At 44.0% G+C, this 13,912-nt stretch overlaps 1 protein-coding gene across 5 annotated transcripts in view; it reads right to left on the reverse strand.

Annotated features, from left to right (window-relative positions):
- Positions 1-13,912, reverse strand: part of LOC139226835 (protein kinase C alpha type) — a 542,945-nt gene that overhangs the window by 95,911 nt on the left and 433,122 nt on the right. For all 5 annotated transcript variants that reach the window (XM_070857892.1, XM_070857891.1, XM_070857893.1 and 2 more), the window contains exons 11-13: positions 8,564-8,655; positions 7,800-7,862; positions 5,753-5,891 (exon numbers count right to left, since the gene is read on the reverse strand). In XM_070857892.1, the coding sequence (XP_070713993.1) occupies positions 5,753-5,891; positions 7,800-7,862; positions 8,564-8,655 (294 nt within the window). The remainder of the gene's footprint in view (positions 1-5,752; positions 5,892-7,799; positions 7,863-8,563; positions 8,656-13,912) is intronic.

Consider the following 13,912-nt stretch of genomic DNA (forward strand, 5'->3'; position numbering starts at 1 on the left):
GGATTTTACATATAGTGAAGGACGCAATAACTTGATAACACATCTGATCCTGCGATATCAGAAATAAAGCACGTTTCCCCAACAATCTCAGCTTCTGGCACTGACAGCAGCTATGATACAAATTGTGTTTGATTTATTAGAGACCTGGATAATAAGCATGCACATTCATGCTCAGATGAGATGACACATACCTCAATGAGGATAATGGCCCCAGAGAAATGTCCATGCAAAGTAAAACTGGGAACGGAAACTATCCAGATACATCTGTTGAGCTGAACTTCCACCCCATATCCGCTCCTTCACCAAGACCGTCTACTTCTGCCTCCGTGCTATCACCCGTCTCCGCCCCTGCCTCAGCCCATTGGCTACTGAAATCCTCATCTGTGCCTTTGTTACCTCTAGACTCTACTTTTCCAACATTCTCCTGGCCGGCCTCCCATCTTACACTCTCCGTAAACTTCAGCTCATCCAAAACTCTGCTGCCCGCATCAAGTCGCGTTCGCTCATTCTCATCCTGGTGTTCAAATCCCTTCATGGTCTTGCTACTCACCACCTCCTGCAACCCTCAGATCTCTGCGCTTCTCCAGTTCTAGCTTCTTGTGTATCTGCGATTTCCATTGCCTCACTATTGGTGGCTGTGCTTTAGCTGCCTAGGCTCCAAGTTCTGGAATTCACTTCCCAAACCTCTCCTTTAAGATGCTTCTTAAAAGCTACTTCTTTGACCAAGCTTTTAGTCACCTGTCCTAATATCTCTTTATGTGGCATGGTGTTAAATTTTGTTTGATAATTGCTCCTATGAAGGACATTTTACTGCATTAAAGGTAATAGGATTACAGGGCTTATAAATGAAAGTTGTGTGTGAGAACAGGTTACATGATATAGCACAGTCCTAGGTATTCTTCAGATAGTGTGATATTGTGCAGACAATTCAAAATCAGCCTCACAAATACCAAAATAGGACGCGAGGTTCCCGGGACAAATCCAATTGCCCCATTGGACAAGAAACTGGCAAAAAAACAAAATAGAAATTGACAAGATCAATGGTAACTGAAGATTTAACATAAAAAGGAAAAGTAGATGGACAGTGGGTCAAAATAACCAGCCTTGAGAAAGAACAAAGCACTATCAGAAAGCCCAAGACATGAAGGCAGCATTGTTTGGGCAATATAGTGATACTGAGGTACTCATTTGGGCATTGTGTCAGCCAGTGGCTCAGTGGGTAGCACACTCGCCTGTGAGTCAGAAAGTTGTGGGTTCCAGTCCTTTGAGCACATTAATCTAGGCTGACACTCCAGTGCTGCGCTGAGGGAGTGCTACACTGTCGGAGGTGCCGTCTTTCGGATGGAACGTTAAACCAAGGTCCCGTCTTCTCTCTCAGGTGGACGTAATAGATCCCACGACACTTTTTTGAAGAAGAGCAGGGGAGTTATCCCCGATGTCCTGGCCAATATTTATCCGTCAATCAAAGTCACTAAAACAGATGATCTGGTCATTATCATCACATTGCTGTTTGTGCGCAAATTATCTTCCGTGTTTCCCACATGACAACGGTGACTACACCCCAAAAGTACTTCAGTGGCTGTAAAGCACTTTGAAACATCCGGTGGTCGTGAAAGACGTTATATAAATGCAAGTCTGTCTTTTTTTCTTTATTACTAATGAGACAGGACCGCAATTTGCAGTCAGTAGCGAAGTGACGGCAATTGCCATTGACCTCATGATCTCTATGACAAGAACTTTAGCTTTCTCAACCTTAATTGGATTGTAGCACTGTCAAAAGGGAATCTCCAGTGTACAGCAGCAGTGATGTCATCAAGCAGTCTAAGCAGCCAATCACAGTGAAGAATTCTCACCATCAGCAAACCAGGAAATAAAAAGCAGCTTTCATCATTCACTTTTTAAAAAATATTAGAGTGTGAAATAAAGATTGGGACATACACATAGAAGATGAAAATATCATAAACTTTAAAATATATAATATATATATATATATATTAGCATTTTATAAATCTAGTAATTTTTATCATAATGGAAGAATTTGACATTCCACAAATATAAAAGTAGTGTTTCAGGGTCCGAATGGTCGTTAAACCTCCAGTTACACCTCTTTCAACAAGGCTTAACTTTTTATGGAGTGTTTAACAGATATTATAGCAGAAAAGGGGAAGTTTTCATCAGTTCCACTGATTTCACGGATTTCTCCGGGGAGTTCCACAGCGCAGCCTGCAGCGGAGCTGGGAATGACTGACCGCAACTTCAGGATTTCCCTGATTATCTGTGCATGCGCTAAATCCTGACGTTACGGTCCGTTTCAGAGGGGTAATGACGGCGAACACTGACAGTTCTGTCATCATTACGTAGGATTACACAGGATATACGGCATTCAGCCCACACAGTCCATGCTGCCATTTATGCTCCACTCAAGCCTCCACCCGTCTTTCCTCATCTAACTCTATCCGCATAACCCTCTATTCCCTCTCCCTCATATGCTTGTCTAGCCTCCCCTTAAATGCATCTATACTATTTGTTTCAACCACTCACTATGGTAGCGAGTTCCACATTCTCACTTCTCTGGGTAAAGAAGTTTCTTCTAAATTCCTGATTCAGACCTATACTTGGAAGCCTGAAAGTGAGTATCCAGAAGGCATTTGACAAGCTGCCACATAAAAGGTTACTGCACAAGATAAAAGTTCACAGGATTGGGGGTAATATATTAGCATGGATAGAGGATTGGCTAACTAACAGAGAACAGAGAGTCGGGATAAATGGTTCATTCTCTGGTTGGCAACCAGTAACTAGTGGGGTGCCGCAGGGATCAGTGCTGGGACCCCAACTATTTACAATCGATATTAACGACTTGGAAGAAGTCGTAGCCAAGTTTGCTGACGATACAAAGATGGGAGGAAAAGCAATGTGTGAGGAGGACACAAACAATCTGCAAAAGGACATAGACAGGCTAGGTGAGTGGGCAAAAATTTGGCAGATGGAGTATAATGTTGGAAAGTGTGAGGTCATGCACTTTGGCAGAAAAAAATCAGAGAGCAAGTTATTATTTAAATGGAGAAAGATTGCAAAGTGCTGCAGTACAGCGGGATCTGGGGGTACTTGTGCATGATACACAAAAGGATAGTATGCAGGTACAACAAGTGATCAGGAAGGCCAATAGTATCTTGGCCTTTATTGCAATGGGGATGGAGTATAAAAGCAAGGAAGTCTTGCTACAGCTATATAAGATATTGGTGAGGCCACATCTGGAACACTGCGTGCAGTTTTGGTTTCCATATTTATAAAAGGATATACTTGCTTTGGAGGCAGTTCAGAAAAGTTCACTAGGTTGATTCCGGGGATGAGGGGGTTGACTTATGAGGAAAGGTTGAGTAGTTTGGGCCTCTATTCATTGAAATTCAGAAGAATGAGAGGTATCAAAACGTATAAGATTATGAGGGGGCTTGACAAGGTGGATGTAGAGAGGATGTTTCCACTGATGGGGGAGACTCGAACTAGAGGGCATGATCTTAGAATAAGGGGCCGCCCATTTAAAACAGAGATGAGGAGGAATTTCTTCTGTGAGGGTTGTAAATCTGTGGAATTCGCTGCCTCAGAGAGCTGTGGAACCTGGGACATTGAATAAATTTAAGACAGAAATAGACAGTTTCTTACACGATAAGGAGTTATGGGGAGCGGGCAGGAAAGTGGAGCTGAGTCCATGATCACATCAGCCATGATCGTATTGAATGGTGGAGCAGGCTCGAGGGGCTGTATGGCCTACTCCTGTTCCTATTTCTTAAGTTCTTATGAATATCATCCAACTAACACTGTAGGGTGAATCATAGTGAGTTCAATCCTTTCCTTACCTGATCCCCATAAATAGAAACTAAAGAAAGAAAGACTCGTATTTGTACAGACTTTCGTGACCTCAGGATGCCCCAAAGCCACCGCAAAATCTGGGGCATTCTCTTTATAATATAATTAGTTTGGGCGAACTGTATTCAGGATTAATGACTTAGACTGGTCATAGGGCAGCTGTACAAATTTATACACTAGCATGGCATTGTGTTGAAGGCTAAATGCTGAGAAATAGCCAGGGTAAATGTCATGGCAGAGGCAGATAGAGGAAGCAATTTAGCCGATATTCTAGCTGACTGGGGTCAGAGAGATAAGATGGGTGAAACTGGCCTCTTTCCTTTCAGAACCAATTAAAGCCCTGACTGACTGCACCGTAAAAATATGTAAGGAGGCAATTAGCTTTACTATAAGGCAGTTCAGCTGTAGATCGCATTCAAGCTTACAATAATAGGAAAGGCTGAGAGAAGGTCTGATGGCTCAACCTTTAGAAAAATTTAAACAAGAAAGCATGGGCAAGGCTCAATATTTCCTCAGATGTCTTTTGAGAGATTTTCACACAGACATGCCAACAGGAAAAGAATCGTGTTGCTTCTTACAATGGAAGCCACTGAGCAAACGCTTCTGCTATGTTTACCTTACAGCACTGCTGCCAGTGAGAGTGTACGAAGATACAGTGGGCAGTCCAACTGCCTCCACTAATCCAGAAAGCCACCTCCAACAGGTGTTTTCCCCCATCTTTCCACACTAGTGGAGGCAGCGGAGCCGGTGAAGCAATGCAAAAAGATGTTTCTGGTGGCTGAGCTATGTTTGGAGGATCTATTCTTTGACCAGCACTGAACCGCCACAAGCTTAGTGTAACAGTGCAGATGAGAACAGCTTAGTACGTGGATAAAGTGATAGTTCTTTAGCCAAGGCCACCACACAAGGCACTTGAAGTTTTACACAATTGTTCTGAAACTCTTCAGGGAGTTTAATGTCGAAAAGAGAAGCTAACTTTTCTGTACATTACATATAGTTTGTCTTTTAAAATGATACACCAGCTTGAGCTTCCCCTTAGCCCAGTGGGCAGGTACATCAGTTGGTAAAGCTGTACCAGCCAGGAAATGCTAAGTCTGTGCTGAATTAGTTGATCTCATCAGTGCTTCTGGGCTTGGGACAAAAGAGGAAAAGAACAGACTGGGTTACCATTCCTGATTGTTAGCCTGTACACAGTGGAAACTGTACAGGATCCATGTCTGGTGAGCAGAATGAGGTTTGGCCTCCAAGGTCAACTAGCCTACCAACATTTACAGTTCAACTCACACATGAAGGATGTTCACATAGCCGAAAATTGTTGGCAGCTGTACAATTGTACCCGATATGAGTCAGCATCTTCGGGAGAGGGCTGGAGGCAGAAGGAAGAAAAATTTGGGGGAAGGGAAATGATAGGTGTTACAGTGAAGCACCATTTAATTAGGTTCATTGTTGGACTTCGAAAAACAAACCATGCTAATCTTTATTAACGTGACTCAAAAGATTGTTTAAGAGTCCTGGAAGGAATGGCCACACCAGCAAAGCTTTTATTTTTAAGACATTTGATAGAAATTTACGGCACAGAAGGAGGCCATTCGGCCCATCGTGTCCGTGCCGGCCAAAAAAATAGCTATCTAATCCCACCTTCCAGCTCTTGGTCCGTAGTCCTGTAGGTTACGGCACTTCAAGTGCATATCCAAGTACTTTTTAAATGCGATGAGGGTTTCTGCCTCTACCACCCTTTCAGGCAGTGAGTTCCAGATCCCCACCACCCTCTGGGTGAAAAAAGTTCTCCTCAACTCCCCTCTAATCCTTCCACCAAGTACTTTAAATCTATGCCCATTTCAGCAATACTCCGATCTATTCATGAGCTGGGACTTGTCACTGGCCTCACCTCTGGTGCTATGTAGTCTGGGGTCCCACAAAAGGTTCGGGTTGTCACACTGTTGAATATGCTCTCTTTGCACATGCCGAAATCTGCAATTTTGATGTGTCCCTCGGCATCCAGCATCACATTATCCAGCTTTAAGTCTCTGCAAACGATTTAAATGTGGATTAAGTAAGCTAACAATCAGTGTGGATATCCGAATTTTTGGAAAGTTGGTTATCCTGCACATAACTGAGGATAAGCCCACTGTTCATTGGGAAACGAGCAGGAATTGCTGAGATCATGTGCCCTCAGGAATTTTATACTCTGAATTCATACAACAGTTACAACAATTTTCTCCAACTCCCTCCCATATTACATAGAATGGTTACAGCACAGCAGGCGGACATTCAACCAGCTACAAACTGGTGATTCATCCTTGACAGAGGCAAGCTGCGAGACAGGTCATATTACACAATAAAAGAAACAAACAGACAAAATGTAATAATATCCAAACATTTTAAATCAAAATTAGAAATAGTGGCAAAGGAAAATGAGAGCAAGATATGAGCATAAGTTTCAGTCAAAGACGGAGGATGACTATACCCACTCGTTTGTTTATTTATCTTCTATGTATTTTAAGATTATGCCAGTCATGCAGAAAATGCAATGGACCACCTATAATCTCACGTTAAGGACTGGTGAAGTGAAAACAGTGCTTAATGGAGGTGAAGATTAACTCCCACAGAAATAGTACATATGTCGTCTGCAACAATTTGATTTGCACCGAGAACTGACCCTAGTTGCAGGAAGATGAGTTAAAAAGAATCACCCAGGACATGTTGAGGTAGATTGGGTATTGGTTATTTTATTGGACTAATAATTCAGAGAGGGTTCAAATTCCACTGTGGGCAATTTGCAAATTTGAATGCAGTTTAAAAAATCTGGAAATAAGAAACTGGTATCAGTAAAAGTAACTATGAAGCTGTCAGATTGTCGGAGAAAGTTAACTGGTTCACTAATGCCCTTCAGGGAGAGAAACCGACTGGCTCATCCGGTCTGGACTATATGTGTCTCCAGTCCTACATCAACTTGGTTAACTTTTAACTGCTCTCTGAAATGGCCAAGCAAGCCACTCAGTTGTATCAAACTGGCAAATAGGGATGGGCAATAAATGCCAGCCTTGCCAGTGGTGCCCACATCCCAAAAATGAATTTAAAGAAAGACTGTTTCCTCATCCTCCCATCCCTTCGGAATCAGAAGAACCCGAACATGTCAGTAAGATCCCCAAGATCTCTAAGTATGTCAGCTGCATCAGACTGAATTTCAGTGAGTGTGCAGAGATGGTGAATGGGACTGATGAGCATTCTGAAACCAATCCTTGTCAGTGTAGCCGTGGGGCAAATGATATTCACAGCTGCTGATGCAAATATATCTCAAGACTCAATAAGGAAGGCATCCTTGCCTGAGGATACCTGATTTAATTCAAACACTTTGTGATCAAGCAGTTTCAGCTTTTCCCAGTGTTTCAGATGAAAGCACCCTTTGGATGCTGGGTATGGAAAACTGCTGTGCCAGCAGAACATTTAAGAGCAGAACATTATTATTTGTTTGATTTTCTTTCACGTTTCCCTTCCTTAGACCCTTCTGTATCAGCCATCCGACCCCAGCTAAGACCATTTGCAGGCTATCTGCTCAGGCTTCAGCTGCTCTGATAGGAGCCACCATGCTATCAGATGATCAGGAAACCGTAGGACCTTACTTTCAGCCTGCTGTTTTGCACACAAGGTTCCTGATCTCAGGAGGTAGGGTGTGTGGGGATAAATTCTGAGCAAAGGATGGGTAGTTCCCCTGAGGGACTATGCCACCTGTATTCATTTGCATTAACATGTCTGGTGTTTCTTTATTGACATTATCTCACCAAGCAGTTGGCCCACTGATGGCTTTAAATAGACACTGATGTTATTGAGTAAGTAGTGAGTTTTATTATTTTAAACCTTCTTTGCAACTGTGCACATTGGAACAGTGAGCAAGTTTATCCTCATTATCTCTCATCAAACATTGGCTCTCTTACCTGTAAATGATCCCCTTCTTATGCAGGAAGAACAGCCCAACAGCGATCTCTGCTGCATAGAACCTACAATTACAGAAAGCAAACATTTAGAGCAATCTCCAATAAACATAAACAAACAAGTCTTGAAATGACCTCCAGATATTCTGAATTTTAAATTTCAAATCTTTCAACTGAAATGGCAACACATTCATTTGTTACAGAATATTCCTTTTTAAGTTGGCAGGAACCCTTTTATAATTCTGAAAGTACCGTATGCTTTTAAACTGCCTTCATAAACTACTGAAAGGGAGAAGATGGCTCAGTGACACAATGGCCCCGAGTTTTACTCCGAGATGAGAACGGAGCGTGCGAGGTTGGTAACGGGGTAGTGGGTGGTAGCAGGGCAGTGTGTGCGGGCGGTAATGGGCGAGGGGGATAGCGGGCGAAGGGTGGGTAATGGGTGACATAACGGTCTGGCTGATTTTAATGGGAGGTACTTCCCCCCCCCCCCCCCTAACCCCCTCACCTCTTTGTGTCTCTGCACAGCAGTATTTATTTCCTGACTGAGAGACAGGACAAGTTTCACTGCTACCTGACCCCCATTAAGAGGAGCGTCAAAGCAACCCAGGGTCACGCACATACATGAAGAAACTCAAATCACATCGCCTCACTCCACAGTGAAGCACGTGGCCACAAAGAAACGATATTTGGCAGACATGAGTGAATATAGAATACTGACCTATAATTTAATTAGATTCATGGAAGTCACAGGGTTCGATACTTACACTGCCTGGGGCTCCTTGAACTTCCCAACTTGCTGAATGTGGTACATTAGGTCACCACCGTTCACATATTCCATGACGAAATAAAGGCGATCCTAGAACAGAAGGTTGAAGCCACATGAGCAGAAAAAAAAACATCTAATCTACTGTATCGAAATCGTAATATTTGGCAGCATTTTTATAATTACATTTCCACTTAAAATATTCACAAATTTGAACTGTAGAGAGCTGAAGAGAAATTAGCCAGGGTCAGATAATACTGCAACAGAACGTTGCTGGAAGTCAGCATGACCGCCTGGAAGGAAAGCAGGGCAACAACAACCCCCTCAGGTACAAGAGGGGGAATAGCTAGAGTGAACTGGTGCAGGCACATTGGGCACGAATTCGGCTTGGGGGTGGCGAGGCGAGTGCCAAGCTTCCACGGCTGCCGTGGAGTGAGGTTCCATGGTTATTTTAACTCCTGGGTCTCCCAGGTGAGTTTCCCGCCCGATTCTGGCAAGAATCGTTATTACCTGGTCGGTGGAATTTCAGGTGGCAGGGGACCTTCACTGGGGACCCACAGGAAGTGTTCCCAGCACTAAAATACGCGGTCGTGGTGGATCGTGGGGGTGGGGGGGGGGGGGGGGGGGGGGGGGCGGGAACTTGGTGCAGGGGAGGCCCGAGGTTTTTTTTGAGAGGGCTGGAGGAGCACTCCTGTGACCCTAGGCCCCATGAGAAAACCCCAAAACATATCCACCAGCCCTCTTCTCGGCCTGCTCCTGTTTGTGGCCAGATTTCTTCGCCGGCTCTTGCAGTGAGCGCCTCTCATGCGACTACACGATAAAGTCGTTTTGCAGGCCTGTTTGCGTCATAGGTTCCCGATCGCTGCATTTTAATGAGGCCTTTGCCTGCCTGGAGAGAGTGCCTCCAATGCTGCCCAAAACGTGTCTGCTCAAAATGGTGTTGAGCGCAAGTGTGGTGTGACTAAAGTGAGTACAGCGTGGCCCTGATTTTAATCCCTTGCACAATCCGGTTCTCATCAGCTGCAGGGCACTAAAATTGGCACGAGTGTGTTCAGCACTATTAAAATGAGACAAAAGACTAAAGTGAGACCTTTAAATTTTGTAACAACAACAACAGCAACTTGTATTTATATAGCGCCTTTAACGTAGTGACACGTCCCAAGGCACTTCACAGAACTATTATGTGATAAAAAGACACCCGAGCCGCATAAGGAGAAATTAGCTCAGGTGACCAAAAGCTTGGTCAAAGAGGTATGTTCTAAGGAGCATTTTGAAGGAGGAAAGAGAGGTGGAGAGGGTTAGGCAGGGAGTTCCAGAGCTTGGGGCTCAGGCAACAAAAGGCACGGCCACCAATGTTTAAGTGATTATAATCAGGGATGTTCAAGAGGGCAGAATGAGAGGAGCACGGGGGGGGAGGGGGTTTTGGGGTTGGAGGAGATTACAGAGATAGGGAGGGGTGAGGCCATGGAGGGGATTTGAAAATAAGGATGAGAATTTTGAAATCGAGATGTTGCTTAACCAGAAGCCAATGTAGGTCAGCGAGCACAGGGGTGAGTGGGACTTAATGCGAGTTAGGACACGGGCGGCCGAGTTTTGGATCACCTCTAGTTTATGTAGGGTAGCATGTGGGAGGCCAGCCAGGAGTGCGTTGGAATAGTCACGTCGAGAGGCAACAAAGGCTGGATGAAGGCTTCAACAGCGGATGAGCTGAGGCAAGGGCGGAGATGGACGATGTTACGGAGGTGGAACTAGGCGGTCTTAGTTATGCTGTGGATACGTGTTCGAAAAATTCATTTGTAACATACCTTCACTGCCAAAGACAAGAAGATAATGGTGGGACACTGAGTCTCAACAGATTGGATCGCGCAGTCAGTGCTTTTTATTGGCTGCTCGGTGAAAGAGGAAACCCTCTTAAACCTTCCTGCTCTGAGCATTTCCTAAACACTGCTCAGTGGTGCAGTCAAGAAGATATAAAGTACAGTCACATTTGATCTTTGGAGGCAAGAATATGGTTGCTTTTTGTCAGCCGACATATGATGACTGTACAGCTAGTGCATTTTTCAGTTCCGGTAACTGATATTATAAGGGAAGATTTTCCTCTGCATTGTGCTTGGGGAATCAATGCTCTCCAGGTGCAGGGTAGGGGGAGGGGGGGGGGCAAAGGGACAGCCATCCTGGGCGGAGGCGTCCCAGCCTGCTGCTTTATTTTTCCTTTGTTCGATGCCTGTGGAAAGGTGGGGCAAGAGTCTATCCAGACCTCTGCAGACTAGAGACTCTGTCCCCAGATCGCTTGAGGGTCAGAAGGGGTGCTGAGGGCAGGCCGAAGACAGTAAAACAAATTTCAAAGTTATATTTAATTATTCCCCCCCCCCCCCCCACCACCACCCAAAAGCACAAATAGAAACACTCTGAGCTCTGCAGCAACAACCTGAAGTCCCTGATTACGAATTAGTGTTAATACGAGTTAGAATAGTGTTAATGCAGCCCTTTCGAAGGGAACTTGACAAGTTCTTGCGAGAAGAGGACATTTCTAGTTTTAGGGGGTAAGTAGTTACTTAGCTGAATTATGAAGTTTTATGGCCAACCGGTGTTTCTTGGAACTTGCTTAACTGCCATAGAGACAAAGAAATTTCCCAGATTTTTCTGAATTGGCTACAGCATTTTTATTTGGGGATTTTTTTGCCTGTGCCAGGACATAGAATTGGTAAAAGATGGGTAGAAAATGTTTGATGGGCCTGAGTATTTGTTAATCGCTCTTTTTGTATGTAAGCACTTTATAGATGCTGTGTATTTGTGTATTTGTAGTAATTTCTCTTTTTCTAGCTTAACTTCTGGAGACTTGGTTCAAGCCCGACTTGAGCACATAATCTAGGCTGACTCGCCCAGTGCCGTACTGAGGGAGTGCTGCATGGTCGAAGGTGCTGTTCTTTGGATGTGACGTTAAACTGAGGCCCCACCTGCCTTTTCAGCTGAACGTAAAAGATCCCACGGCACCATTCAAAGAAGCACAGTGAGTTCTCCCAAGTATGTGTATCTCTCAATCCACACCTCCAGAAATAAATTGGGCTGGATTTTGTTGGAGAGGTGCATCTCGCAGTGCGTTAGTTTTTTCTGCACCCTTCAGCTCGAAAAAGTTTTGTGCCATGATTTGCTGGAAGTGCGAGCTGATAATGGCATGTCGAGGGCAACGGGACATCTGTGAACGGGACCAACAGTGTATCTCTAACTAATAAGATCCAAGGATTGAGAAAGGACCAGAGGAATGATGGAGAAGAATGGTGAATTAGAGTCAAATCAAGTGCAGAAAGAGAAATAAAGAGAGGGAACGAATGGATTAAGAGAGAGAGAAGAGAAACAAAAAGGAACAGTAGGAAAAAAAAGTAAGCATTTTTAATTTGGCATTTAAAACATTTCTAACAATAATTGACGACCTGCAGGAATGAGATTGAACAGTTTAAGTTGTTCACTTTTTGTGTCAGAGAGGTTGATTAGCATTTCATTAATAATCCCGTTGTTAAACAGATACTTATGCTGTTATGTTCCAGCTCTAACTTTCTACTGCGAGTTCACTGGGCAATTAATGTGCAAATCCAGCAAGCTCTTTAAAATGACGGGGAGGTTGAGGGCGAGACGCTATTTGTGCGAAGCAAATGGCAGAGCATTTGTAAATCAACCAGCAAGGTCTGGAGATTCGCAACTCACGGCATATATCTTCCCCTGAACTTGCTGGCTGATTTGCGCTGTTATTTTTCCAGCAAGATCTGACTTGTAATTTATCTCATTGCTGTCTGGGCAGAACCGGGTTAAGACTGTGGGCACAGCCCCACCCTGCCACCACTACGAGCCAGTAAAGCACAAAAGTGTAGTGAAATACATGAAGAAATAGGCTCATAGGGTGTTTACACATTGCATTAATAATACCACAATATACTCCACTTAAATCGTGATTCAGCGTTTTTGCTGAGTTATGGTGAGTTTTAACAGGGATCCCGTAGTAGACTGGGGCCACAGGGTAGGCTCGTGTGTTAATCCAACCTGATAGAGAATTCAAACAGGCTGCAAAGTTGAGAAAACACAGACCCCATGTCTACGTGAGAATGAGCACATTGCATTAAGTCCTCAATCAATTTGACATTTCAGGACTTTTGGCAGCGAGCCAATTAGGGGTTAACAATATGTCAATTGAGCCAATAAGGTCAAAGGAGGCAAGTTCATTTCTGCAAATTGATCCAGGATAAGTACAGCCATTTTTTGCCATGTGTTTCAGAAGGAACAAAGGGCTGGCATTCAGCCAGAGCTTGTTGGAGCTGCTAGAATAAAATTACTTTAAATCTACAACCGGAGTTCGCATCTCATTGAAAATTAAGAGATCGAACACAACCCCTCCCACCCAACCGTCTGTGGGAGCTTTCTGTGCACAAATTGGTTGGTGCAGGTACCTACAAAATAACAGCGACTACTTCATTGAATTACTTCAGAAGTAATTCAATGGCTATGAAGCTCCAGATATCACGTCCTATGGATGTGAAAGGCACTATATAAATGCAAGTTCTTTCTTTCTTTGTGTTCTACTGTTCTGGCAATATATCCCAACATTCTATTTGCTTTTTCCATCACATTGTCCAAAGGCTTGAAGCTACCAGCTATAATTATTATGCCACAGAGCATTTTACTACAGTATGCATTAGTGCTGTTATTAACATATAGCCCGAAATTAAGATGTAGCCCACTGCGGGTTAAGAACACCAGTCTAGCACTGCCACACCAGAAGCAGAGCGGAGATTAATTACTCCGAGCAGGATTCATCGCCGTTACCATTAGTCAAGCAGATTGCTTCAAAGTTAATATGCTGGAGTTGCCATGGAGATGGATCAGCTCACACAGTGTCCCAAAGTGGATCATCACAAGAATTGCAATTAAAAAGGTTCACCAACCGACTGCTTGTCGAATTTATCCAGTACCAGAGCCAAACAACAACAACTTACATTTATGTAGCACATTTAATTGGTCGATAGCCTATCCCCAAATATCAGGCAAAACCTCCTGGAACTGCAGCCATGGGCATTGGGAGAGGTCAGGATTAGGTCAGTTCCAGGCAGTGGGATTGAATAGTCCACAGGGGCATTCTTCCTTAGTGAGTTTTCAAGTAATTGCCCAAGCCACAGAATTGAGATAGGCAACACTTACCCACACTGGAAGGCAGCTTATGCTGGGGGTTAAACGCTCTTAGCTGAGATTTCAGCACCTAACGTTGCAACGACCAGACTGTCACGAGTATTACGCGACCCACACGACTGTTCCTCACAATGTAAATGCTATTTTCCAAATGTTTGTGATATTGCTCCAAGCC

This window comes from Pristiophorus japonicus, chromosome 16 (genome assembly GCF_044704955.1).
Source record: "Pristiophorus japonicus isolate sPriJap1 chromosome 16, sPriJap1.hap1, whole genome shotgun sequence".
Classification (NCBI taxonomy): domain Eukaryota; kingdom Metazoa; phylum Chordata; class Chondrichthyes; family Pristiophoridae; genus Pristiophorus; species Pristiophorus japonicus.